Raw genomic sequence first — 27,205 nt, 5'->3', positions numbered from 1 at the left:
TGTTTAGCCTAAAATCTCTTTTTATTTCATCTCATTATTTCTATTAATACAATTAACATACAACACATTCTCACGATTATGAAAACTAATGACTACAGAACAATAAACATTCTATATAATTTAAAACAGTGAACAGCAATTTTATTTTTCTAGAACACATTTTAAGTATACTGGCGTGTTTAATCCAGTTACTATGCAACACTGACAGGCCAAGCCAATTGCTTTTCAAACATAATAGGACAAAATGTATTTTTAACAACGTTTTTGTATGGCTTAGTAAATAGTCCCAAACCATCACAAGCTTTCCATTTGGGCTTTGCAATAGGCACTCTGCAGCTCCTTTACTTTAACCCTGCACTGCACCGCGTCCCGGTCATGGCCCCTTTCCAGCATGGCCCTTGAGATCTGCCCATAGGTATTGTAATTCCTACGGCAGATGTGACTGCACAGCTTCCTCCCCCCAAACACTGATGAGGTCCATCAACTCGCCATTGCTCCATGCTGGGGCTCGTTTGGCACATGGAGGCATGGTCACTGATTGATTGCACTCCACACCTGGCTGAGCAAACAGGAAGGGGATTTTTAAAATTCCAGGGGCATTTAAAGGGCGGGTCACCTGAGGCCAGGGCAGTAGAGTGTGAACTGATGAGCAGAGGGGCTGAACAGGTATTCTGGGATACCTCCTAATACCCTGGAGGCCAATTACAGTGCTTTCGGTGGCCACACTTGCGGAGCAGCGCTGCAGCCAGGGAGATGCAGCACTGTATGTGCCTTGCAAGTGTGGACGGTGAGTAAGTTGCAGTGCTGGTGGTGGGTTTACAGCGCTGTAACTCTCCAGTGTAGCCAAGCCCTTATTTCCTTCAGGTTACATCTGAGAGGTGGCCAGTGTAGGGAGAAGCTTGTAGTGCTGTTGCCAAAGCTGTATCTGGTCTGTGAGCAGAGGGGACTTCAGTCTCCAAGACTGTCAATTTGGCATTTTTCATCAATGCTCCTCCTTCTTCCCCCTTTTAAGGAAAAAAGTAAATGTGGCCAGAATGACGACTTTGCACAGGTGGTAAATGTCTGCACTGGCTCACCTCTGCCAATAAAGCTACTGTTAATGGAAATGTTCTTGTTTTCGTGCTGAACAACAAAACGCTAGGAGCCAAGGTAACTCGAATTTTATATCTAAGTTGTGTCATGTGATTGTCCTTCCTAGAACCCATAATATACACACGTCTGAGGGCTGAACTGCGGTGTCAGAAAATAATGAGGTGCCACTGATTTTTATTGGCCAGAACAGCCATGAGTTTTGCACTGGTCAATATTAGAAAAAGTGTCCTTTTTAATAACGTAATTTTAAAATGAATGGTATCTTGTTAACTACTGAGGCTATAAAAAAAATCTATTTTAGCATTTCTTCAATAAAGCTGCTATATTGACCAGAAATGCTGTGGACACAAGCCAAGTAATTATTTTGTTTGAGTGCTGATGTGTGCGTAATATGTAGAGTGTTCACAGAATTATAGAAGTTAAAAATGGTCACAGTCTCAGTTAGATCATCTAATTAATCCACCTCTCATGGCAATATTGCTCCCACACTAGCAGTCCTTTTTCTAGGGCTTCCTCTAGACTAGTTTTAAATGACTCAGGTGATGTGTCTACCACCAGCTCCCGGGGGAGCCAATTTCACTGCCTAATACAGCTCACAGTCAGGTATCATTATGTGATGTTTAGCCTAAAATCTCTTTTTATTTCATCTCATTATTTCTATTAATACAATTAACATACAACACATTCTCACGATTATGAAAACTAATGACTACAGAACAATAAACATTCTATATAATTTAAAACAGTGAACAGCAATTTTATTTTTCTAGAACACATTTTAAGTATACTGGCGTGTTTAATCCAGTTACTATGCAACACTGACAGGCCAAGCCAATTGCTTTTCAAACATAATAGGACAAAATGTATTTTTAACAACGTTTTTGTATGGCTTAGTAAATAGTCCCAAACCATCACAAGCTTTCCATTTCCAGTAAGAATATGTGCCTCACAGAGTTGCTTAAATGGAAGCAGAACCTGTGGCATTATTACTGAAATAGTCAAACAGAGTTTCTTCTATGTGTCAGATGACTTCAGTGTGTGGAACAGTGTCAGGCTAAATTTTCAGGTTTTTTTTGAATGGTATGATTGAAAACTGACCAAGCATTCATAAAATAAAACGTAAGCAATTTTCCATAAAAAGACAGCATAAATGAAGTTCTAAAAAATCACATCCCCAGAGTCTTTCATGTGCTTTCTCATACGGAGACGAATTAACTTCTTGTAATTATTTGAAGTGCACAATTCTAGACTAAGAATTCATATTCATCTTTGAAACCTTGGCCCTGATATTTAACTAGAAGCTGGCCCACAGTAAATCAGTCTTTTTCCTTGAATTGTTCAGCCCATTTCAATACTGGGTTTCTATGTCTGGACTTTAAGAATATAATTTTTAAAAGAGGTGCTCAAGCCTTCAGGCTAGCCCTAGCATAGTCAACATACGGACATGTGCACATGGATTCATCAGTGTCTTGTCTCAGAAACGCAAACGGCCACAAACGAACAGCAGAAAGATCAATGGGGAGTTATACTCAGCTACATTTAATAAATAACCACCCCACTTTTAATGCAAGAAGTTTCAATCCAGCAAGCATTCGATGCAAGGTTTACGTGAAGGGAAAGATTAGTGACAGGAGAACTTGCAATGTTCCCAGGCAAGGTTAAATTACAAAACCTCTGGCCCCGTAACGTTCTCATAAATAAGGTAATAATTGCATTTATCTTAAAATTCTCCACTGCCTCCCTAACAGTAGTGTAAGACAAGGCCACAACATGCAATATGGCCAATATGCAAATTGCAAATGTTGAAAGTTCACCTTGATTTCACATGTGCCAGAGGGTAGTTATGCTGTTAATTTCAATACTAGGTTGCTTTTTACAATAAAAGGTGCACATAAAAAGCATGAAACAGCAGTCAGATGATCTCAGACACAAGACACTTAAAACAACTTCTGTGCACAAAGGAATGCAAACAGGTCCTCTCCAATAGTTATCAGAAGCTGTTGGTGTTGTTAGCGTTTCAATCAGAAAACGTACTCCTTTCTTCCAAAGGGAAAGAAGAGTTTAAAAAGACCCTTTTACTCAAATCTTCAGAGTTTGCTTTCTCTCCAGCCATTTCCCTCTCATCAGCTAAAATCAGAGTAAAAGCATTTCCAACTGCATTGCTGGTCAGTTTTACTGAAAATATTATCAGCTTTTCAGTTTTATTTATAAATACTTAGCTCATACATTTACAAAATGTGGACAGTTAACACTTGCCACCATTCCATTTACACACCAAAATGTATACCCAGGGGCAGAAGAACGAACCTTTGCAGACACGGTCAGGACAAACAGCAGATCACAGAGCATCACTACCAAATGTTTACTGCATAACAATGCAAAAGCTTTCTCGAAGCAGCAAATTATGTAAAATGAAACCCACACCGACATTAGCTGGAAGTAATTCATTACGTGAAGCGTTTAGCATCTTTGGTTGTTTTCACAGTACAGAGCGTTATTAGAGTATATTAAATTCTAGTAGAGCTAATCAGTTTTACACACCTCACTTGTCCACACGATCTCTAGGTTCTTACCATTAGCAACTAAACTTTACCTTGGCAGGTGTTCAAAGGGTGGCACACACTTCTATAAATTAGAAAGCAAGAGAACATAGGCAGAGTCAACAAATTAATTTTAACGGGCAAAATGTATAAATCTCACTTTGTTCTCATGTTCCTCTATATTGCAACATAACAGTAGCTATCCTGACATCCGTTCACCTACGTGGACCACATCTGCTGAACAGACATTCTGGTTCCATTGTTGGTGCATATTTTCAAAAACAAACAGTGTAGTTACACACTGATGTGCAGTCTGAGTGTTTTAGTATTAACGAATCAGCAATTAATCTTTTAAAGGGCAGATGATACCCTCTCAGAAGAATGGAACAAGTAATAAATTAGGACTAAAAACCTGTTATAGCATGCCTTCTGAATGAAATGCAATGGCCTGTGGTATGTGAGAGGTCAGACTAGAGCAGGGGTGGCCAACCTGTGGCTCTGGAGCCACATGTGGCTCTTCAGAAGTTAATATGCGGCTCCTTGTATAGGCACCAACTCCGGGGCTGCAGCTACAGGCACCAACTTTCCAATGTGCTGGGGGTGCTCACCGCTCAACCCCTGGCTCTTCCCCTACTCCATCCCTTCCTGCCCCTTCCCCTAAGCCTGCCATGCCCTCGCTCCTCCCCCTCAGAGCCTCTTGCACACCACAAAACAGCTGATCGGGAGGTGCTTATTGGTGGGGCTGCTGGTGGGCGGGAGATGCTGGGAGCGGGTGGGAGGGGAAGAGAGGATGGTGGGGGGGTGGGGCTGCTGGTGTATTACTGTGGCTCTCTGGCAATGTACACTGGTAAATTCTGGCTCCTTCTAAGGCTCAGGTTGGCCATCCCTGGACTAGAGCATAACAGTCCCCCCTGTGGCTTTGAAATCTATGAACGAATCATTTCAGTCCCAGAAACGTAGGCACTGCCATGCTAGATCAAAACAAATGGTTCAATTAGTCTTGTACCCTGTCTTTGAAAGTGGGCAGCACCACAGCTGCTTAAAACGAAGGTTCAAGAACCATTGTGCTAGGAAGTTATGGGATAACCTGCCTCTAGGTGAGCTTTAGGACAGGACACTTCTTTACAGTACATATACAAACTGGACTGGAACATTAAAAAGATGTCCCAAGTGATGGAAGCCCCTTTACTTCCCTGAAGTGACTATTTTGCAGTGCTATAGCTCTCCCTAACATTTTTTTTTCCTGATATTCAGTTTATATTTTCCTCTCAATTTCATCCCATTCCTCTATGCAATATCCCTTTGTTGCAGCTTAAATCATTCCTCTCCTCACTGTCCCTTTAAATAGCTATAGACAGTTATGCCCCTCTCAAACATGGCTTAGTTAAACTATATAGTATATATTGGCTTTTGACCCTTTTAGAAGTCAGGCCAAGCTCTCTGAGAAGTTTGGTTGCTCTCCTCTGAACTCCTCCGAACTCCTCGAAGTGAATCAATTTTTTTTTTTTTATAACAACATAAGATTGGCCATACTGAGTAAAATCAAAAGGTCCATCTAGCCCAATCTCCTGTCTTCTGACAGTGGCCAATGCCAGCTGCCCCAGAGGGAATGAACAGAACAGGTAATCATCAAGTGATCCACTCCCTGTTGCCCATTCCCAGCTTCTGGCAAACAGAGGCTAGGGACACCATCCGTGCCCATCCTGGCTAATAGCCATTGAGGGACTTATCCTCCATGAACTTATCTAGTTCTTTTTTGAACCCTGTTATAATACAGAAGTGCTCAGAACTGAATACAGCAATCTGGGTGCAGTTACAGCAAGGCGACAGAAGTGATGTCTATGTGCAATTTTTCAAATTATTTCAAATTATTCCCGTCCTCCCGCCCGCCAAATGCAATAGCTTGCAGTTTTCTAAGTCTGGACCTCACTTGTTTTTTTTGGTTCAAATGTCTAACCGTTCTAGCTGTTTCCTGGCCTTGCTGATATTCACATCTCCTCTCAAGTTACTGTGAATGTCCTGAGTGTGCTGTTTACTACCTTCTAGATAACTGATAAAGATGTTAAGAGTAGACAGAGCACAGGTCCCAGTGATACTCCACACCCATCTGAACATAGATTTCATAGACTCTAGGACTGGAAGGGACCTCGAGAGGTCATCGAGTCCAGTCCCCTGCCCTCATGGCAGGACCAAATACTGTCTAGACCATCCCTGATAGACATTTATCTAACCTACTCTTAAATATCTCCAGAGATGGAGATTCCACAACCTCCCTAGGCAATTTATTCCAGTGTTTAACTACCCTGACAGTTAGGAACTTTTTCCTAATGTCCAACCTAAATCTCCCTTGCTGCAGTTTAAGCCCATTGCTTCTTGTTCTATCATTAGAGGCTAAGCTGAACAAGTTTTCTCCCTCCTCCTCATGACACCCTTTTAGATACCTGAAAACTGCTATCATGTCCCCTCTCAGTCTTCTCTTTTCCAAACTAAATAAACCCAATTCTTTCAGCCTTCCTTCATAGGTCATGTTCTCAAGACCTTTAATCATTCTTGTTGCTCTTCTCTGGACCCTCTCCAATTTCTCCACATCTTTCTTGAAATGCGGTGCCCAGAACTGGACACAATACTCCAGTTGAGGCCTAACCAGCGCAGAGTAGAGCGGAAGAATGACTTCTCGTGTCTTGTTTACAACACACCTGTTAATGCATCCCAGAATCACGTTTGCTTTTTTTGCAACAGTATCACACTGTTGACTCATATTTAGCTTGTGGTCCACTATGACCCCTAGATCTCTTTCTGCCATACTCCTTCCTAGACAGTCTCTTCCCATTCTGTATGTGTGAAACTGATTGTTCCTTCCTAAGTGGAGCACTTTGCATTTGTCTTTATTGAACTTCATCCGGTTTACCTCAGACCATTTCTCCAATTTGTCCAGATCATTTTGAATTTTGACCCTGTCCTCCAAAGCAGTTGCAATCCCTCCCAGTTTGGTATCATCCGCAAACTTAATAAGCGTACTTTCTATGCCAACATCTAAGTCGTTGATGAAGATATTGAACAGAGCCGGTCCCAAAACAGACCCCTGCGGAACCCCACTTGTTATACCTTTCCAGCAGGATTGGGAGCCATTAATAACTACTCTCTGAGTACGGTTATCCAGCCAGTTATGCACCCACCTTATAGTAGCCCCATCTAAATTGTATTTGCCTAGTTTATCGATAAGGATATCATGCGAGACCGTATCAAATGCCTTACTAAAGTCTAGGTATACCACATCCACCGCCTCTCCCTTATCCACAAGACTCCTTATCCTATCAAAGAAAGCTATCAGATTGGTTTGACATGATTTGTTCTTTACAAATCCATGCTGGCTATTCCCTATCACCTTACCACCTTCCAAGTGTTTGCAGATGATTTCTTTAATTACTTGCTCCATTATCTTCCCTGGCACAGAAGTTAAACTAACTGGTCTGTAGTTTCCTGGGTTGTTTTTATTTCCCTTTTTATAGATGGGCACTATATTTGCCCTTTTCCAGTCTTCTGGAATCTCTCCCGTCTCCCATGACTTTCCAAAGATAATAGCTAGAGGCTCAGATACCTACTCTATTAACTCCTTGAGTATTCTAGGATGCATTTCATCAGGCCCTGGTGACATACTACTGATTAACTCTACCTTTTAATAGCTGGGACCTTCAGGCAGTTTTTGATCCCGTTGGCAGCATTTCTACCCAGGCCAGTATGAACTGATTATTAGACTGGCACAGGCTACACTTGTGCCATATCTCTGCTCTTTCTGAAGTAGAAATCAAGCTTGGTGTCTTGATGCCTGATAAAAGGACAATTAAGAATTTGCAGTGAAACTAATTTTGGCCTTATGAGAAGTAATGTGGAATTAAATGCACGTCCATACCTCAAAGACATTAACATTCCAAACAAGCTGCAGACTGTTTTCTTGACAAGAGCCACCATTATTTAGCCATTTAGACTACTTGTAGACATGAATGCCTCCAGTTCACAGATGAAAGGATAACCATCTATCAGTGCTGGATTCTAAGTGCGGATAACAGAACACAATAAAGTGAAATCTGCACTAATGGCCATCTCCAGTTGACAATCCTGTCTTATGAGACCACTTTACAGCTTCCCTCAAGGTTTCCAGCACAATTTTGTTTGACCTGCTATGAAAGACAAACTTTACTAGGTATCTGTTTGTTGATCCCCGGGGTGGCTGCTTAGGACGACTTTCACAATATATATATTTACCTCTGCTGAGAATGTAAGTACTAGTTGCATGCTCTTCCCTACTTTAAGATGCTTAAAGATCATCTATGCCAGCACTCTAAGAAATCCTCTAACTTCTGTTTGAAAAGCGGATTTTTAAAGACTATTTCCGACTGACTGCAAGAATCTTCTTAGAGTAGTTCAAAGAAAAATATCTAAACAATAGCCTGACTCCAAGTAACTCAGTTTAAAACATTTGCACAGATGACCAAGGGTCTTAAATATTCTTATAAAAATTGTAATGTTCAGAACTTCAGGAAGTTCAAACAGCTGCAGCCAAGGGCCAATAGATTTTGTAATGGCCAACCAAATTTAAGAGAAGATTTGGCCTCTACTGGGTATTTGAATGGAAAAACTCCCAAAGGAGCTAGTTATCTGTTGCTTAGCTACCCACTAATAAAACTGTTTCCCTGCAGGTAAATTGCTTTCTATTACTATGATGTGCCCTAGGAAAAATACTAACTGAAAACACTGTTCTAATATGTCCAGCTGGAAAATATTAGCTTAGGATGGAACTAGCTTGACACTAAGTTGCCAGCTGGCCATGCTCAATGGAAAAGGAAAGAGGCCTCTTGCAGACAAATTCCCTGTTTTTCAACTCTTTTGTACCCCAAATAAAGTAGTTATTAACCAAAAACCTCAGATTCATATGAAAAAAAGCCATGTGTTTGTGATTAGCACTAAAAAATCTGTAGTTCTGGTGTCAAGTGTGTACAGGGAAGGGTAAGCCACGATCAACAATGGTGGCACACTGAATAGTAGAATGACTGGATAACCACTTAAGGTCCGAGAACGTACCCAACACTTCTGTTTTCAATCTCCCTGCTCTGGCAATAGGAAACAGAAGGCAAAAAAATGCAGTTCCATAGTTGCATATCAACCCACTCCACATCAACTCAGATTCCTGCAATTCCCTTCAGTTAAGAGTATTTCCAACCAAAGAGCAATGGGAGTGTGGACTAAGATGGTGGCTTCTCCTTTGCAAATTATTTGGGGAATTCCAGTGCAAGTGGAAAAGGACTGGAAGAAAAACTGAAATGGACCAAAGCGATATGTAGATGACATATTCAAAACTGAATATGCCTGTTAAATGTAGTTTCCACCACTTTCATTGGAGGAGTATTCAACAATCTAGACCATCTCTCTGGGAATATTTTCTGCAATACTCAGAACCTACATTTTTGCTTTGCCTCTTAATTTCTCCCCCAAACCATCCCATCTGCACCGGAATGCTTCACAAAGTTTGTACATATTAGCCTCAATTCCCTGTTTCTGGTACTACTGTCAAATTCAGCAAGCTACAGAAATGATTGGAATTCTTAGCTATCCTTTTACTCTTGAAAAGCTAGGCCTTCACCTCCAATTCCTGGGCCATGTAAGAATGTCAGAGCTTGCCAGGCCTGACAAATCAGATAAGAAAAGATGGCAGCCAGACAGCAGGTATCACGTAGAAGTGAGAAAGGAAAGGAACAAAGTCCTATATGTGTTGCTATTTATGGAGCCCTTCACAACAGAGGGGCAGCCCTGTTTAATGTAGTTCTAATCAAAAAGAAAAAAAAAGAAAGGATAAAAAGAACAGAAAAAAGTGACACTAAGTTGCCAGCTGGCCATGCCCAATGGAAAAGGAAAAACAAAAACTGGACAGAAGATATTAACTGCAAACAAACTTGTCCTGAAGTCTGAAAAGTTTAGGACAGTGCTACGATGTTTGGTTCTGGACTAATACTGCAGGAGTGGTGTTTTCAATTCCACTATTTTTTCTAGAAATAAGCTAAGTAAAGAGGGGAAGGGGAAGTGCCTGCAGGAAGATGGGTTTCATATAGCACCTAACTCATTGCCACTTCTTTTTGCTGTTCTAATAGCAAACATGTAACTGCTTTTTTCATGGTAAATGTCATTTTAGTTTAGATGATAGATCCTGTGAAAAGTCAGAGCAGAACTTTAATAATTCATGCTAGCCTGAACTTCTTAACTCTGATTTGAATTTAACAAAGACCATCTGTTTTCATACTAATGATAAACGTATGCACAGTTTTTACAGTGTTATTTTTGTTTTAAAGAAAGTTGGCTTTTCTGTAAACCATATAAGTTTATTTCCCCAGACTAACAAGATTAAGAGGGAAACATACAAACAAGTAAGTTGCACCTACAGTGTAAAACAGCAGGTGAAAAAGAAGGCCACTGTAATATATTTTTATAGTATACCTATGTGAACTAAGCCAATATATCAACATCTCTGTCAAGTAATACAGCTGCTGCATTTCCCCTAAAAAATAATGTTCATAGTAGTGCTGGACTGAGCTTACACAAACTGATGTCAACTAACTTAACCACCAAACAGGCATAGTTGTAGGTAAGCTTTCCTGCAGTGGCCCACTAATATGCTTTGATCTTGATTTGAAGGGATCTTTTTTCAGGGTTAGAAGAATGTCCATAACCATTCACTGGAGCCTCTGCTGAGACAACAAAAGTGCCTATTTTATGATCACGTGTGAAATGGACAACTGGTTCCATAAAGACTTTCTGTAACCACCTACGTCAGACTCTAAAAATGGAGAAGACCTAATAGGGAACCCAGGATATTAAAGAATCATAGAAATGAAGGACTAGGAGCGACCTCAGTAGGTCATCTAGTCCAGACCCCTGCACTGAGACATGATGAACCATTATCCTTCTAGACCATCCTTGACAGGTGTTTGTCTACCCTGCTCTTAAAAACCTCCATTAATGGAGAATCCACAACCTCCCTAAGAAATTTGTTCCCACACTTAACTATCCTGACAATTAGGAAGTTTTTCCTAATGTCTAATCTAAATTTCTCTTGCTGAAGTTTAAGCCCATTACTTCTTGTCCTGTCCTCAGTGGATAAGGAGAACAATTTATCACTCATGTTTATAACAACCTTTTACAGACTTGAAGAGTGTTATCACATCTCCCCTCAGTCTTCTCCAGACTAACCCCCCCCCCGCCTTTTTTTTTCTCCCAATCTTTATGCATATAGGTCATGTTTTCCAGACTTTTAATCATTTTTGTTGCTTTCTTCTGGACTTTCTCTAATTTGTCCACATCTTTCCAGAAGTATGATGGCCAGAACTGGATGCAATACTCCAATTGAGGCCTTATCACTACTGAGCAGAGTGGAAGAATAACTTTTCATGTCTGGTTTACAAGACCCCTGCTAATACATCCCAGAATGATGTTTGCTTTATTTGCAATAGTATTATATTATTGACTCTCATTTAGTTTGGGATCTTCTATGACCTCCAGATCCCTTCCGGTAGTGCTCCTTCCTAGGCAGTCATTTCGTTTGGGATCTTCTATGACCTCCAGATCCCTTCCGGCAGTGCTCCTTCCTAGGCAGTCATTTCCCATTTTGTATTTGTGCCATGTAGTATTCCTTTCTAGGTGTAGGACTTTGCATTTATCATTATTGAATTTCACCCTATTTATTTCAGACAATTTTTGCAGTTTGTCAAGGTCATTTTGAATTCTAATCCTGTTATCTAAAGGGCTTGCAACCCCTCCCAGCATGGTGTTGTCTGCACACTTTATGAATGTACTCTCTATCCCATTATCCAAATCATTTATGAAGATATTGAATAGAACTGGACCCAGGGAAGACTCTATGGGACCCACTTGATAGGTCCTTCCAGATTGATTGTGAAACAGTGACAACTACTTTGAATTTGCTTTTCCAGCCAGTGTGCACTCACCTTATAATATATTTGTCCAGGCTATATTTCTCTAGTTTATGAGAAGGTCACGTTAGAAAGCATTAAAAGCCTTACTAAAGTCAAGATATATCACATCTACTGCCTCCTCACCATCCACAAGGCTTGTTACCATGGAAAGAAGGTTATTCGGATGGTTCGACAGGATTTGTCTTTGATTTATCACCTTATTTTTCTCTAGTGTTTACAATTGATTGCTTGATTATTTGCTCCATTATCTTTCTGGGTACCGAAATTAACCTGACTGGTCTATAATTAGGGCTCTGTGTCCATCATGGAGGTTGTGACAGTCACGGATTCCATGACTCCTGCGACCTCTGTGACTTCAGTAGCAATCAGTGTGGCTGACCCCAGGGCCGCCCAAGCAGCTGGCTCCAGCTGCAGTGGCCCCTGGGACAGCCGCACCAGCCACTGCTTGGGTGGCTCCCGGGAGTGGCCGCAGTCCATGCCCTTCCCCCCCCTCCCCCCAACACACAGAAGCACTCTGCACACATGCACCGTCCCCGAGATTTAGTCACAGGTATTTTTAGTATAAGTCATGGATAGGTCATGGGCCATGAATTTTTGTTTCTTGCCCGTGACCTGTCCATGACTTATTCTAAAAATACCCATGACAAAATTGTAGCCTTATCTATAATTCCATAGGTTGTCCTTGTTCTCCTTTTTACAGAGAGGTTCTATATTTGCCCTTTTTCAGTTTTCTGGAATCTTTCCTGTCCTCCACGAGTTCTCAAAGATAATCACTAATGGCTCCTATCTCCTCACACAGCTCCTTTAGTATTCTAAAATATAGTTCAACAGACCCTGTTGACTTGAAGACACCTAACCTTTCTAAGTAATTCTTAACTGGTATCAAGATATGGTCCACAATCTGAAAAAGTTTAACAGAAAGATTGTCTTTTGGTTCATCTCTCTGTCAATTCTAACTCAGAGGCATTTATTTAACATCCTTTTAGAAACTACCTACCAGTTGGACGTACCTAGGGCTTACTATTTAAAAGTACTGAGCACTCACACCTCAAATTAAAGTACATGGGAACAGCTGATGTTCCAAAAATTCAGGCCCCATAAGTATCTCAACCAAGATGCCTAGTCATCGAAATGCTTAAAATTAGTAGATACTCTTGCAAGTTTTGGCCTTACTTTCTCTATTGTTCAGTTCCCTATTTGCAAAATAGGGATAATACCTCCCTGCCTGAGACAGAGGTTATGATCAATTGATGAAGCACTCAGATGCTGTGGTAATGCAAACCTGAGAAAACTCTGTGAACAAAATTAATTCTAAATTCAATGCAACGTTTGGACAGTATATAGCAAATACGGTAGGAGGTGCACATTGAATAGTGAGGCTAAAAAGCAATACTGAACTGCTGCCTCACTTATGGAGAACTGTCCATCCTGTGCCCTGAATGAGGCAGAAGTCCTATGGAAAAAAATAGTATGAACATGTAATTAAAGACTAGCAATCCATATGCATTAGGTGCAGAACTAAAGTCGCATGGGCATCCTAATACTGGCACATGAATTCTGGACTTTGCAACTTTAACATTCTTTTAATCAATGTTTTTGTTATATTTTATAAACATACATAAACCCACCCCACATAGATTCTAAATGGAAGGAATATTTTTTTCATCATCATGGTAAGGGCAGGCAAGAAGATTTTGTGCCAAAGCTGTTAAGTGAGAGTGCCATAAATGTATAGACTAAGTATGTGTACAGTAGATAGACAAATTATACTCAGCAGAGCTTTGCTTTCCTTTCCTTTCTAGTGTACAGGTCTGATATTAGAAATTTATCACAGCCATGATCTCACTCAAATTCTTCATTTTCCCTTTTAACTCTGCAGTTTCCTCCAATTACAACATACTGCATCTAAAAGTATTCCAGAGTAGGAGGGAGATGCTTTGTAATTCTCTCCTCCCTCCTACTTTGTATGCATCACATTTTGTGGTGAACATTTATTTGCATGAAAAAAATACATTTATATCTTCACAGAATTCAAAGACAATTACTCTTCTGTTCCTTTTGAGAGACTGCACAAAAACTGTTTCTATTTGCAGCACCTACAGCTATTTCCAGCCAAATGTTCTGCTGTGTTAAGCTGTATCCTTCTTCATTACAAGCATAAAAACTAAAAATTGGTGTAACTTTTATTAAAACCAGTGTAGTCCAAAATATGTAAATACATAACCTGAAGGCACAACACTATGTCAAAACAAGACATGATGGCTTTCAAGTGCTTATAGTTTCCTACAGGTTGCCAATGAGCAGCAGATTTCCATTACTGCTTTATCCACAGTTGAAAACAAACATCCATGAAGATTAATTACAGGTAGGAACGTCCAAACAGCATGAACTCTCACCTTTATGCTTCCTCCAATGAGATCAGGCGGCTCTTCGTCTGTTTCTAAGGCAACATTGATGGAGGCAAAGGGACGGCTAGCCATCTGTTGCATCTCACGGAGTAGTTGCTAGTGAATAAACACAGAGGCATTAATACACTGTTCCAACATAAAGAATACAAAAATGTTCGACAGATTTTACTGAATATGGAAAGATATGGACCCGAGCATGCAAATGCTTCAAAACAAATTCCTGATGCTTTCACTGGGCATAAAGAGACACAAGGGAACCTGATGAGAACAATGTCTAAATAAAACCAACTGTATAAATATAAACAGGTCTAAGTCACTCCAGTGTGAAAACTTTCTATGTCTACACAAATTAGACAGCTGCCAGTGTACTTACCATATTGGTATACCACAAATTAACATTAAACATCCCTGTGTATTATTCTAAACACTCCAAATGCATCTGTGAACAGCAAGCATGGCTTGCAGGAATATGTTTTATTAAAATACATGTTCCTGAATAAATCTTTAGAAGCTCCTAAAACACAAGAGGCATCTTTTATTGTTCTCTTTACAAGTGGAGTTTTAGTGTTATGGTTCTCTCTCAAACATACAATGGCAGTCTCTACATGGCAGACTACAGTTCCCATTTTAGTTTAGCAGTAGAATGAAAAGATACACTTTTTAGCTCCTGTGGTTAAAAGTCCCTTGCACTAATTGCAAATCAAGTGATTGGTAATGAGATGTAGGTGTCAAACATCAATTCCAGCAGGAATGGGAATGATGTGGCACCTTGCCCGTAAATAATCACATAGCATCAGCCACTTAAAGATCAGCATATTAATGCAATTTCTTTGATTTATACACTGTATTCTATTTAGTATTACACTTTTGTATTACTGTTACCTGTCAGTCGCCTTACTATAACTACTTCTTCTGATCCCAAAGCAACTTTGCAGACATATGGAACAGTACTGTATCACTGTTCATTTCTTTCCATGGCTTGGTCATGTCCCTCCAGCTAATGTCCGACCATCTAGTTGGTGGTTGGCCTCTGGGTCTGACTGACTTTGGTTGTACTTGCATTATTTTCGTTGGCATCCTATCATCTGTCTTCTGCAGTGTCCGAATCATTGTAATCTTCTGAATTGCAGCCAATCCCATATCCTGATTTCACACTCTACTCTCCTTCTAACTTGTCTGAAAATCATTCCACTATACAACTGCCATCTTCGAAGAACTTATCTTTACTGCCTCCAGCCTTCTCATGTCTGTTCATTTAACACAGCTGCCTCCAGAGTAACTCTGTTACTCTATGGCCTGGAATAAAGTAAAGTATAATTTCCAACTGTGAGCTCTTCCATACCCAGACAATGTTGCCTCCTGTATGGCAGCAAAGAAAATTTGTAATTTCCTTAACTCCATCGCTACTAGCATGGGTCTGGCCTGAAGCAAACAGGGTTCTGACATTCTAATTCGGAATGCATGTAATATGTTTAGCCGTTACCTGAAATGCATGACCATTTCCATTTGCTAGGTCTGGCTCGAATACCCTGTAAGTAAGTCTTGACTTGCTGTCCTGTTTTTTTAACAAGTACGTTTCAGATGTAAGGGCTTACTAGGGCAATCCGTCATATTCAGCTAATAATGATTTAGTTGGTGTTGGTCCTGCTCTGAGCAGGGGGTTGGACTAGATGACCTCCTGAGGTCCCTTCCAGCTCTGCTATTCTATTATTCTAATAGGAATGACATGTCATAGCCTGCTGGCCTGCCAGGAACAGGTACCTCGTTTCACCCTAGTCCTCTTGCCTTCCCAGGTTAATGAGCATGGACTGCTTGGATCTGAAATCAGTTTCCCTTCTCCTGGATACAGTTTGTTCACAGCACATTATTCCATAATATTCAGTGCAACCCTTCTGGGCTTTCCCAAGATGAGCTATCACCATCTTGGAGAAGTATAACTACAACTCTATCAGTACTAAATGTATTCTCTATACTCAGAAAGCTAGACTACTGAGATGTCGCCAAAGATTGCAAATTAAAAATACTCCTCCACCACCCTTTTAAATGTTCTTACTACTGGTAGGTCAAAAAAAATCAACTAATTGTTATTTGCAGGACTCAAGATGTGTTCTGCAATTTGCAAACAAATAAGATGAGTCCCTTTCTCGGCCAACCTAAGATGACAATCTCAGGGTGGCAGAAAAGAATCTAACATATCAGCACAGGGAACAAATTTAGGTTTAGCAGACAGTCCTTTAAAGCCATAATTTCAATATTTTCTTTAAACAGTGAACCTCCTTCTGTCCCTCTTCCTCTCTTGTCCAGCTGACTTCTGCTCAACTCATTCATTGCTGACCGAGGTTAAGAACATCTTATTCCCCATCTTTCCTCTCCTTTGCCATTTCCATCCACAGACAGGAAGTGGGGAGCGCAAACACTGACTTGGTGAATTTGAAATAGGATATACAGCTTTTCATCTGCAGGTCTCTGGTGTGAATGTAGACAATGTCAGCAGTGACCAACAATCTCTGCTATCTAGTCTTGTTTCAGTTTGGTGCTTTATGTGAAAAGCTGTTTTACTGTAGTTCCCACAGATCGGTATTCACATCATACAAATCATCATCAGGTTTTGCACTCTTGCTGGCAGTATCAGCTAAGGCACCAATCAGGAGACGAAAAGACCACTCCTCTCATCTCTAGAGTTGAGACTCACTGTACTACTGGGAGAATTCTGCGTCACTGCGCAATGCAGAATTTGTGCACAATTTCATGTTTTTCCTGCAGAACTGGGGCTGCAGAGTTTCTGGAAGCCACTATGGGCCACTGGATTCTGCAGAGCCCAGCTCTCAGTAAGCAGAATGCCCAGCCCGCGGGGACAGAGGCTGCATGCTCTGGCTGCCCGGTTTGGCAAAGGGTGAGGAAGGGCAGGGCTGTACCACACCATATTCCCTGGCAGGACAGTAAAGAAGCTGGGGTGGACTAAAGACTCTAGGGGTGCAGATGTCTGGGACGTGTGTTGCCCCACTGCTGGGCTATGGAAGGAGGGAGGTGTGAGTGTCTGGGCTCTGGGGAGAGGGGGTGCAGATGCCTTGGCTCTGAGGATGCCCATGGCTGGGCATCGGGGGGAGAGGGGTGCAGGTTTCTTGGCTCTGGGGGGAGAGGGTGCAGGTGTCTGGGCTCTGGGAATGCCCATAGCTGGAGTGTGGGTTTCTGGAGGTGTCCATGGCTGGGCTCTGGGAAAGAGTGGTGTGGATATGCAGGCTTTGGAGGTACCCTGTGCCTGGGCTCCACAGTGGGTGTGAGTGTCTGGGCTCTGGGGGGGAGGGGAGTTTAGGTGTCTGGGCTCTGGGAACCCCACACAGCCCCTCCAGTACCCTCAAGTGGAACTGGGTTGTCATAGGGGTTTCTTTAACTCTCTACTCCAGGGGTGGGGTGGGGAGGACCTTTTTTTTTTTTTTGTTGTCGTGTGTATTGTTGATAGGTATTTTGAAATAAATTACTGATGTGATTACATTATGTTATTTTGACAAATAAAATATACAGAACTTTAAAATATTGTCCGCATAATTTTTAATTTTTTGGTGCAGAATTCCCCCAGGATGATGTGGTGAGGCTCAGACCACTATGCCTCTTCTATGGACGGAGAACTTCAATTTGTAGGATTTCAATCCAGCACCTTTCACCAACACAAAATTAAAAAATAAAATAGCAAATCTTGGGCTGATTTCGAAAAGATTAGCAAAAGCAACAAGCTATACAATAGCACTGATTTGCGATATCACCACAAACAACTTAAAGGAATATCCTAGAAATCAGATTTTCTGTGCCTACGTTGATCTTTTTGACTACTTGCCAGGCAAACTCAGCAGTGGTAAGGAACCACGCATTGATCTACTAAACCTCCAGACTTTTAGAACACTAAAATACACTCAACAGATCGCAAACTAACGCAAGTGTGAAGCAGTTTGTTGAGTAGTCGTTCCCATAATTGTCCCCTTCAGTTATCATGAAGTGCTTTGTATAATGGCTATAAAATCAGAGAACAAGCTGTCCTGAAAGAGATGTCCAACAGAAGAATGAACTAACTCTTACAACTAAGTTTAGTTTACTAAGCACAGCGTGGGGTTTAGCAACATCACTCCTGTTGAAATCAACAGAAATGTTATGGGATAAAATCCTGGCAACACTGTGAAAATACAAACAATTTTGAAGTGACATTACTGCCTACATTTTCAGAACTGGACAAGGATTTAGTTCTGCAACTACCATTCATTTCAACAAAGGACTGTACCTCTCAGTATGAGTAATCTGAATATGTGGAATACTGTATAAATGCTGGCTATTATTGCCAATTATTACAACAGACATCTATTTCAGAATAAAGTCTGGCTCTATCTCAACAACTGTATGGTCACATTTTAAGATGGAAAAACCACTTCCTGTGTTTCAAACAGACTGACAGCTCATCTAAGGATAAGGAAGTCCTTTCAAAAGGCAACCCAACAAATACAGCCGGAGTACTTAACCTGCACAGGCTGAAGTTTGACAGTTCAGTCTGTGTGCATATTTTAATGATATTGCCCTAGTTACATATTAAGCTCCCTGATGTAGAGACTGGTTGCTTTTCATATTTGTATAGAGTAAATCATGTAACAAAAAATAAGATCCACTATAAAAATGGATTCTAGAAATAAATATTCCTTAATTAAGATCTTATTTTTCCCCGAGACACATTTTGTACACTTAACCTGTGCACATATATCCCTGCTGAATGACTGTCAATGGGGTTGATGTTTTAATGAAGGTTTTGTGTTATAGAGCTAGGGAGATGCATTTTGCATGCGTGGTATGTGTTCTTATCTGGAGAGAGAAAAGAAGATTCTAGTGAAAACGCTAAGTGTGTCAGTGGAAACATGCTATGTGACTATTAGGTTATGGTAAAGAGATGTCCCATAATTTGGAATTGCCTTGCTTTCAGTGGTTTGATTTGTGGGATGTCACACAAACCACCTTAATTAACCACTTTTAAACAGCGTTATTTATATAATACATAATTGATACAGCTGCAGGAGTGTTTTAAATCACTTGTGCCCTGAACGAATACCTTAAGTCAAAATGTACCGTAAGTTCACAATAGGATAGAATATATACAGCAGTTTGGAATGGCCAATACTCAGTACTGACCTAACTACATTTTTAAATCAGTGGAACATGTACAAGCCTAATTCATACTGAGCATCGCAAGCTAAAGAGATTACAGGGCAGTTGGCATGGAAACAGAGCCCCAAGGCTTTGGTACAACAAGAGACTAAGACTACCTGACAGTAACAAAATGAGCAGAGAGCATGTGGTAGGGAGAAGAGAGTAACAAGAAAGGAAGACAATTGAGGGTGCCCCTCACATGGGCCTACGATAGCAAGTTGATGTTGAAGAAACTACACTGTTTCAGATCAGTGGTTTTTTAAACTGTAACAGCTGTAATTCTCAGAACTGCATATATGTGAACAGACACTCCAGTGGTGGGGGAACCTCACATTAATATTGATGTGTTACTGATCGGAGAAGAAAGAGCATGAGAACTTAGGGAAATCATTCAGTGTCTTGCAACGGTAGAGTATTGCACGAGAAAGTGAAAAATGTATAGTTATGAATAGAATTCTGGCGCCATTTGTTTTTAATTGTAAGTTTGTCCTATATGTCATGTGTGTGTCCTGTGTCTATGTTGTGTGTGTCATGTGACTATTTTTTATTATTTTTATTTTGTTGCAACAAATGTTAATTTTTATATATGTATATATAGTACCACAACATTTGAATATTATGGTTGGGGTATAACCATCATAATATTATTAATACCATTTTTTTTCAAAGTTCAAGAAAGTCTCAGTTATAAATATATGTACATATATTTCTGCCTCAATAAATAATGCAATTGCAAACAAAAATAATTCTCTTTTATTAATCAGTTTTTTTAAATTTTGTTTTGTTTTGTTATTCAAAGAAAAAATGTAAGGGGAAATCTCAACACTAAAGTAAAGATAATATTAACTAAATGTCAATTTCTTGTTTGGGTTTTTATAAACTTGTTTGTACTTTTAAATATAGTTATAAGAATGTGATAGCAAAAATGTTTAAAAAGAACAATTTATGCATAAAGCTAACCAACAATTTCAACAGGTTTCCACCTTTGGCTCCCAAACACAACAAAGCTTCGTGAAAGTTTAATACCCTCAAACTATTTGCATGGACCTGTATTTAAAATTTACTTTGGTTTAATTTTATACCCTTTTCTTTTATGTTACGTAATGTTAAAGTATGTGCTTCTAAACAGTTAACAAGAGTGAAATTGGTACAACAAGAGACTAAGACTACTTGACAGTAACAAAATGAGCAGAGAGCATGTGGTAGGGAGAAGAGGGTATCACAAGCAAATTAACTCTAGAAAGCTTGGTAAAAATTACGTTGACTCTTTTCCTAACACAGAATGTTCAGCAGGGGAAAAAAGGGTAATGCACCTCACGGAAGATTGGGAACATTTATTTTAGCAGTTAAGCATTACATTTAGTATAAAATGTTAGTAATGCACCTCAAATGAAAAGGAGTGTTTATACAACAACTGCAAAAGTATACCTTGTGTTATAAAAGACTCAGTCCCTATTATGTTCTAAACAAACTAAGTTAAACTTTGTTTTCGGTAACCCAAACTTAATACAAAACAAAACTTTACTATGTTAACTAACAAAAGTTGTTTAAGTTGCATCCCACAGACTAAAGATACCAGAAAGCATCACACCCTGAAGAGTGGGTTCTAGCACACGAAAGCTTATGTCCAAATTCATTTGTTAGTCTCTAAGGTGCTACAAGGACTCCTCGTTGTTTTTGCTGATACACACTAACACGACTACCACTCTGAAACCAGAAAATATCAGTATCCAGTGAAGAAACCCCCAAGCATCAAGAAAAGAAAAATGAAGTGCTTTATAAATAAGAGACTGGTCAAATACACCTCTACCTACCATATATGGACAATTAAGTTAACAATCAGCTAAAAACCACCAGCTAGACCAGGATAAATTGTCATTTAATTTCAACTTGGTTACTGTGTAAAAACAACTTTACTATTGCTATGCTACTGTATTATCGCTGTACTGTTGTATTATCGCTGTACAACATTTACAATGGGCATAACCTTGCTAAACTGTTTAACCAACAGACAGGTAAAAATCAACAAACGAATGGCAGCAAACCACATGAAGGCAAGGAGAAACAAACTGGTTACACAGCAACTGCAAATTAGTACTGGTCACAATTCAGGATCAGTAACAATGCATCCTAACTGAGGCACATGTTATTCAAAACAATTTTGTTCCGTGTCTGGGTGCCAATACTAAATCCCGACACAGCAATATCTGAGAAATTGGTTAATGTCCATTCAGCAGGTTTTCTGAAAACCAACATCCATAAAAACAACTGGATCTACGTCAACTACTGGTGTATCACAGAGCAATGCAATCTGCAGAACAGAGAAGCTAGCAATTCCTGTTTCCTGCCCAGCAAAGCTTGCCAGAGAGGACAACCAGCAGTAAGGATAACCTATAACGTAAACGGGCAGTACTGTGTAGTAATTAATTACAAGACATTTATATACAAAGGTCTCCTTTGCAGTGTCACTACTCCTAATTTCTGTTTTACTCCTCATATACATAATACTGTGGAACACTAACAATGGCTACTGTAGGAGCAGGATTTTATAATTCTACTATGAGAATTTATGATTTAATTTGATCCTGCCAGCTACCCTTTTTGAATAGTAGAAAGGAATGACCCTCCGAGACACTGGTAGAAATGCATCTGACAGACTGCCAGTGTCTATACTGACCCTGGGCAGGGACAGACCAGAACAATCCTTATGACTGATTACGGTCACTCTTTTGTTTTGGGATAAGTTATAATGTCTACTATGGTTTCCTATATGTATGTTTAACTAGAGTGCCTAATTTTTAATACATTTCTTTGTTTTAAGGTTTAGTAAGTAAGAGACGGGATCTTGCATTGTGTCTTTGTTAAGGAGATTAGAGAAACCTGGAAGGCCTGGGCCCCAGTGTGAATTGCTTGATTATAAGATTTAGGAAGGCTTAATTTACAATGTCTTTTGCTCAGTATAAAATGCGGTTGTTTGTATTCTCAAAGATCTCTGTAAAAGACTGTTTGTGTGAAGGAGGAATGCATGCGTCAGGAAAAGATAAGGTGTGAAGGCCATTGTTATAGTCAGATGGTCAAGGAAGAAGGAGTGAAGAGACTTGACACCAGAGAACCATCAACGCACATCCCTACTGAAGAAAGGGCAGACTGATGACCCTGAGGTAAGGCTGGCACCCCTAAAGACAGGACAATTGATTAAATCGAAACCAGGACAGGATGCCCCTCTCGGAGGTGTATGGGAATGTTTACATAAAAAAGATAACACCAATTAAGAAATAACCGGTCAGAAACTGACACACAAAATCCACAGACTTCAAAGGAGGAAAAAAGACTATAAGAACAGGGTGCTTTGCCATGGGACTTTGGGTTCGTCTTGCCATACTCCAGGAGCATCGGATTGCGACCGACAGAGCCCTGCTCCCCTCTGTGACCAATCTGGCTGGCCACTAGATTGATCCAGACTCTGGACTGGTAACTATAAACATCAACTGGCAGGACTGTGTGCATGGTCTGTGTGTGTGTTTGTAACTGAAAGGCATATGCTAACTGCTGTATTCTCAATAAATGCAACGTTTTTGCCTTCTCCCCTATAAAAATCCCATGTGCTTCTCATAAGTGTAACACTATCACAGTATTTCAAAACACTCAGGCTACTGCTAATGATGATACAGGTGATAACTGCAATTGCCCTTTTAGAAATGTGTTTCTATCTGTGGCACCAAAGTAAAAGGGCCAGAGTACAACACCAGACTGGAAAAACATGGTTATGCCTGGATATAAGGTGGTATCATATGTACACATACATATATACCTATATATGCTACAAATATATATACCATATCCATATTATTCAAATACATTAATTATTTGGGGGTGCCTCTAAGGCTCGATCATAATACTACATTCCTTAGTCATGGTCCCGGGCCTAATATTCCCAGGCCCACCATAAGGGACTAAAAAAATAATTAGATAATAAAATCTATCAGTCGTATGAGGGAATATGCAGACTAAAAAGACAGAGGCATGAGTGTATGGATGGTGAAACATGGTAACCACATAACAGTGTTTAGCCCACTGGGTTATTTTTAGTCCATGCATTATGCTTTTCTGGGACGATGGCTAAACATCCTCCCCATAAAAAGACAAAAAGTGGGGGAATGTAGAAAGATGAGGCCCTGAAATATAAACCCTTGGTATCAGAGGCCCGGTATGAGGCCTGAACTAAAGTAATGATCAAGACTTTGCTAACCTAAAGCAAAATTAAGCTGTGAGCCAGAGGCAGGCCCTGCTCACAGAAGTTGGTACGCAGAAGGCTGCTAATTGCACATATACACATATCTAAAAGTTATCAAGTACTAACAGGATGAACTTGTGCCCGTATGGCACAAGAATATTCTGGTACGAACACACTCCACAGAGATAACGAGGAACAGGCTGACTCATTCCAAAGACAGAGTCAAAAAGAGAATATGATGGATAGACTTGTTTGTTCGAACCAGCATGCACCAGGAGAGAGGCAGCACCCTAGTATGTAGAGGGGTTGTACCTCAATGCATCAGGAGTGATGTGTAACTTGTTTGTACATGTGTACAAGAATGCACCTTTGAGTGGTTGTCTTTGTCTGGCATAGGGGGCAATGGAGAGTCCTGCCACTGACTGAGCTGCGTCCATTGTTAGGGGGCACAAATTCGTAGTATGCCCTGTAGAGCCCACTGGAAACTATTACTGTGCTTCGTTTGACAATAAACCTGACCAGGTACCTTCATATCTTATTGGAGTCTGTGGTCACTGGGGGTTCTCTCGGGGTCTGCTGTGTCAGCTATCTGCGCAGAGCCGGGGCAGCACACAGAGGGAACACACGCACGCAGCCGACTGTTATCAACATTGGATAGAGCAGAGCACCACACTGGTGACGTCTGATGACAAATGCTTGAAAGGAAAGGTATTTTGTTAATAGATTCCTTGCGGGCCATTGACTGACATTCTGTCTTGGAAAAAGTTCTGTAGGTTGGATGTCTTATTTTTGTGTTATGTTCTTTTGGTGCTGGTTGGCTGTGGTTCTTTTTTTTTGGCATGTGTGGTACTTCTTTCCCTGGCTAATCTCAGGGGGAGGTTGTACACTACTGATACTCATCTGGGGACCAAACAACAGAGATGGGCTCTTGATATATATATCTCAATTGTGAAAATAGCTTGTTAGCTGTCCCCAGGAGCCTGAAAGGCTGCCTAGCCTGTTCCCCCAGGCTAGATAGCACCCAAATAAATGGTGCAGGAGCAACCTGGTACAGCTTGGAGCTTTTACTTAGGAAATCAGGATAATTTTAAACTTGGGAAGGGATTTATAATTTATCCCTCTGTAATCTCGTGACAGTGCAGCTTCATGGGGAGTGGAATCCTCATGTGCCTCTGGTCACAGGCTGCCTGAAATACTCAAGCCTGTAATGTTGAGGCAGTTTGGAGTGGAGAGAGAGACACCCTCTTTCCTGCCTTTCACAGTGCAATGCTTTATGGCTGATGATCAGAAGGTACAACTCCCATTCTTCTGCTGCCTCAAATCTGAGCCCCTTTCCCTGACAGAATGAGGGTCCCTGGGCTGAAAGCCACACAGGCTGAGTTTCCATGAGGCTGCAATTTGAGGCAGGTACAGGCTTCTCTGCTTGGCCAGACATACTGCAGGGTGAGGGAGGGCTGCTGAGCATGTTACCGAACACTGCAAGAGAGACTATGACAGAGACAAACCGCAGCAAACACTCCCTCATGGGGCAGAAGACAAAAGAGAAGGCAGTTTTATCCCCTGGCTTTCACCTCACTTATTTATTAACGATACTAATTGCTGCTTTGTGAAGGACACATTTGCCTTCACCTTTTTGGGACACGGAGTCTCTGGGTTTTGCAGGACTTACTTCAAAGTACAATGAGAACACGCCAGTTCCCACTGGGAGGAAGAGAGCTGTGTAGGTCCCCTGCTTCTTTTCCAAGGGATTCTGGGACTCAATTTATAACGGGCGGAGGGGGGAGCCAGTAGCCCAGAAAGGATCTTATTTTTATGGTCCTTTGTTACGCCAGAACCTACCTGTAACTTTAGCACCCTCGTGGCAAAGATGGAGTCTGCTCTGCAGACAGTTCTGGCCAAGAGAACGCGTGTGCAGGAATGCAGAAGGAGAAATCCCTTCCACTCCAGAGCCACCTGTTCCAAAGCCCCCAGAGTGAACACCCACATGAAAAGTACAATGGCTATAAGAAAGGGAAATATTTATTTACAGAGGGATGAGAGGAGAAAAACAACAAGGGGAAATATAGGGGAAGCAGTAAAACAGCGCTGCATCCAAGAGTTCAGGAGCCCTGAGCAAAGTTCGAGTTCAGTGGTGAGTCTTGGGTGCTCCTGGTTGTCTTCAGTGCCAATGAACTTTCCCCCAACAAACCCCTCCGGTGTCCTCTTCTGCCGCTCTCTGTAAAGCCAGCCAGAGCAACCACCTCCCCACTTAACTAGCTAGCAGCCTCCCTCCTTGTTTCCAGTGCAGAGTCACAGGCTCCAGTACTCCCAGCCCCACATAGCTCTGGGCAGCCGTGATCCTGGGTCCAGCTCTGGCCTGTCCTTCTTGGGCGATTTCTCCCTGGCACCGTGCTCCTCCTGGCTCCTGTCCTGGGGTGGCCCCGATCGGCAGCCCAGTCCTTCCCAGGCTTCAGGCAGGTTCTCTCTGCTTCCTTTGGGAGGGCCTGCAGGCTGCTGCCTCTCTCCCCCTCCCAGGGCCAGAGCCACCCCTGGAGCTTCGCTCCTTTTTCCTCACTCTCCCCCTCCCCCCTAGGAAAAAGATTTAAAGGGGCCATGCTCTTTAAACCCCAAAGGGGCTACATACCCCCGGGGTCAGCTGGATGAAGTCTGCATCCTCAGAGCCTCTTCCTATTCTGTGCTATCTCCTGGTCAGGTTTCCCTGCAGTGGAATCATGGTTTCTTGGGGGGTTGGGGCCACAACATGCCTGTCCGACTCAGAGTCTTGTGCCTTAGCAAAGATAGGGTTGGCTGGCTTGGTGCAGGTTGGGCATTTTTTACCTTCTGCCATGGCTGGGAATGCTGCCTCATATACAGAGCACCTTTTGGATTCAGCCCACTGCTCTGGAAAGGGGAGCTCAGCAGGGAGGCGCTGCAGCAGAGGCTCCAGGTGGCTGTGACCACCACACTGCTCAGATCTTGGACCAAGAGAAGGCTTGAAAACAAGGAACAAAAAAACCTTTAACTGCCAGGAAATAACAAATCTAAAAGAAAAGGACAGGAGTGAAGCAAACCGCCATTTTGCTGCTGAGGAGGCAGAAGATCTGTTGGCAAGCAGGAGACAGGCTACGCTGTAGCTTTGAGCCATCTCTGGAAACAGCAGACATGAGGGGAATAGCCAGGACCGGTGCTAGTGTTTTTAGCGCCCTAGGCACACAGCCATTTCGCCACCCTGTGCGCTGGTCGCACAGCTCTGGTGGACCTGCCGCAGTCGTGCCTGCAGAGGGTCCGCTGGTCCAGTGGAGCTGCCGCAGGTGTGCCTGTGGGAAGTCCACCGGAGCCGCGGACCGTCCGCAGGAATGCCTACGGCAGCTCCACTGGAGCTGCAAGACCAGGGGACCCTCCGCAGGCACAACTGCAGCAGGTCCACCGGAGCCGTCTGCCGCCTCCCCCCACCCCGGCAAAATGCCGTCGCCCAATAATCCTAGCGCCCTAGGCGATTGCCTAGGCTGCCTAAATGGAAGCGCTGGCCCTGGGAATAGCCTGTCCATATCAAAATTGTGGGAGACTCTGGGCTGCAGAAAATAAGATTTTATCTACCTTGAAAATGATCTCTCCAGCAGCTTAGGCAGCCTTATGAGTCCTTGCCACGTTCCTAGTATGAGAAAAAGACGGTTACTCACCTTTGTAACTGTTGTTCTTCAAGATGTGTTGCTCATATTCATTCCAAGTAGGTGTGCGCGCGCCGCGTGCACGTTCGTCGGAAGAATTTTCCCCTAGCAACACCCGGCG

The 27,205-nt window shown here is 41.7% G+C and overlaps 1 protein-coding gene across 3 annotated transcripts in view; it reads right to left on the bottom strand.

The window, feature by feature from the left end:
- The window catches only part of ATRN (attractin), a 427,246-nt gene that overhangs the window by 137,235 nt on the left and 262,806 nt on the right, over positions 1–27,205 (bottom strand). For 2 of the 3 annotated variants that reach the window (XM_032765826.2, XM_032765825.2), the window contains exon 27: positions 14,011–14,118. In XM_032765826.2, the coding sequence (XP_032621717.1) occupies positions 14,011–14,118 (108 nt within the window). Of the gene's footprint in view, positions 1–1,723; positions 3,718–14,010; positions 14,119–27,205 lie in introns of those variants that run through there. The other variant, XM_032765827.2, reaches the window with a different exon arrangement.

This window comes from Chelonoidis abingdonii, chromosome 5 (genome assembly GCF_003597395.2).
Source record: "Chelonoidis abingdonii isolate Lonesome George chromosome 5, CheloAbing_2.0, whole genome shotgun sequence".
Taxonomy (NCBI): domain Eukaryota; kingdom Metazoa; phylum Chordata; order Testudines; family Testudinidae; genus Chelonoidis; species Chelonoidis abingdonii.
The sequence above is the reverse complement of the archived record's forward strand: the minus strand, read 5'-3'. Positions and strand labels throughout refer to the sequence as shown.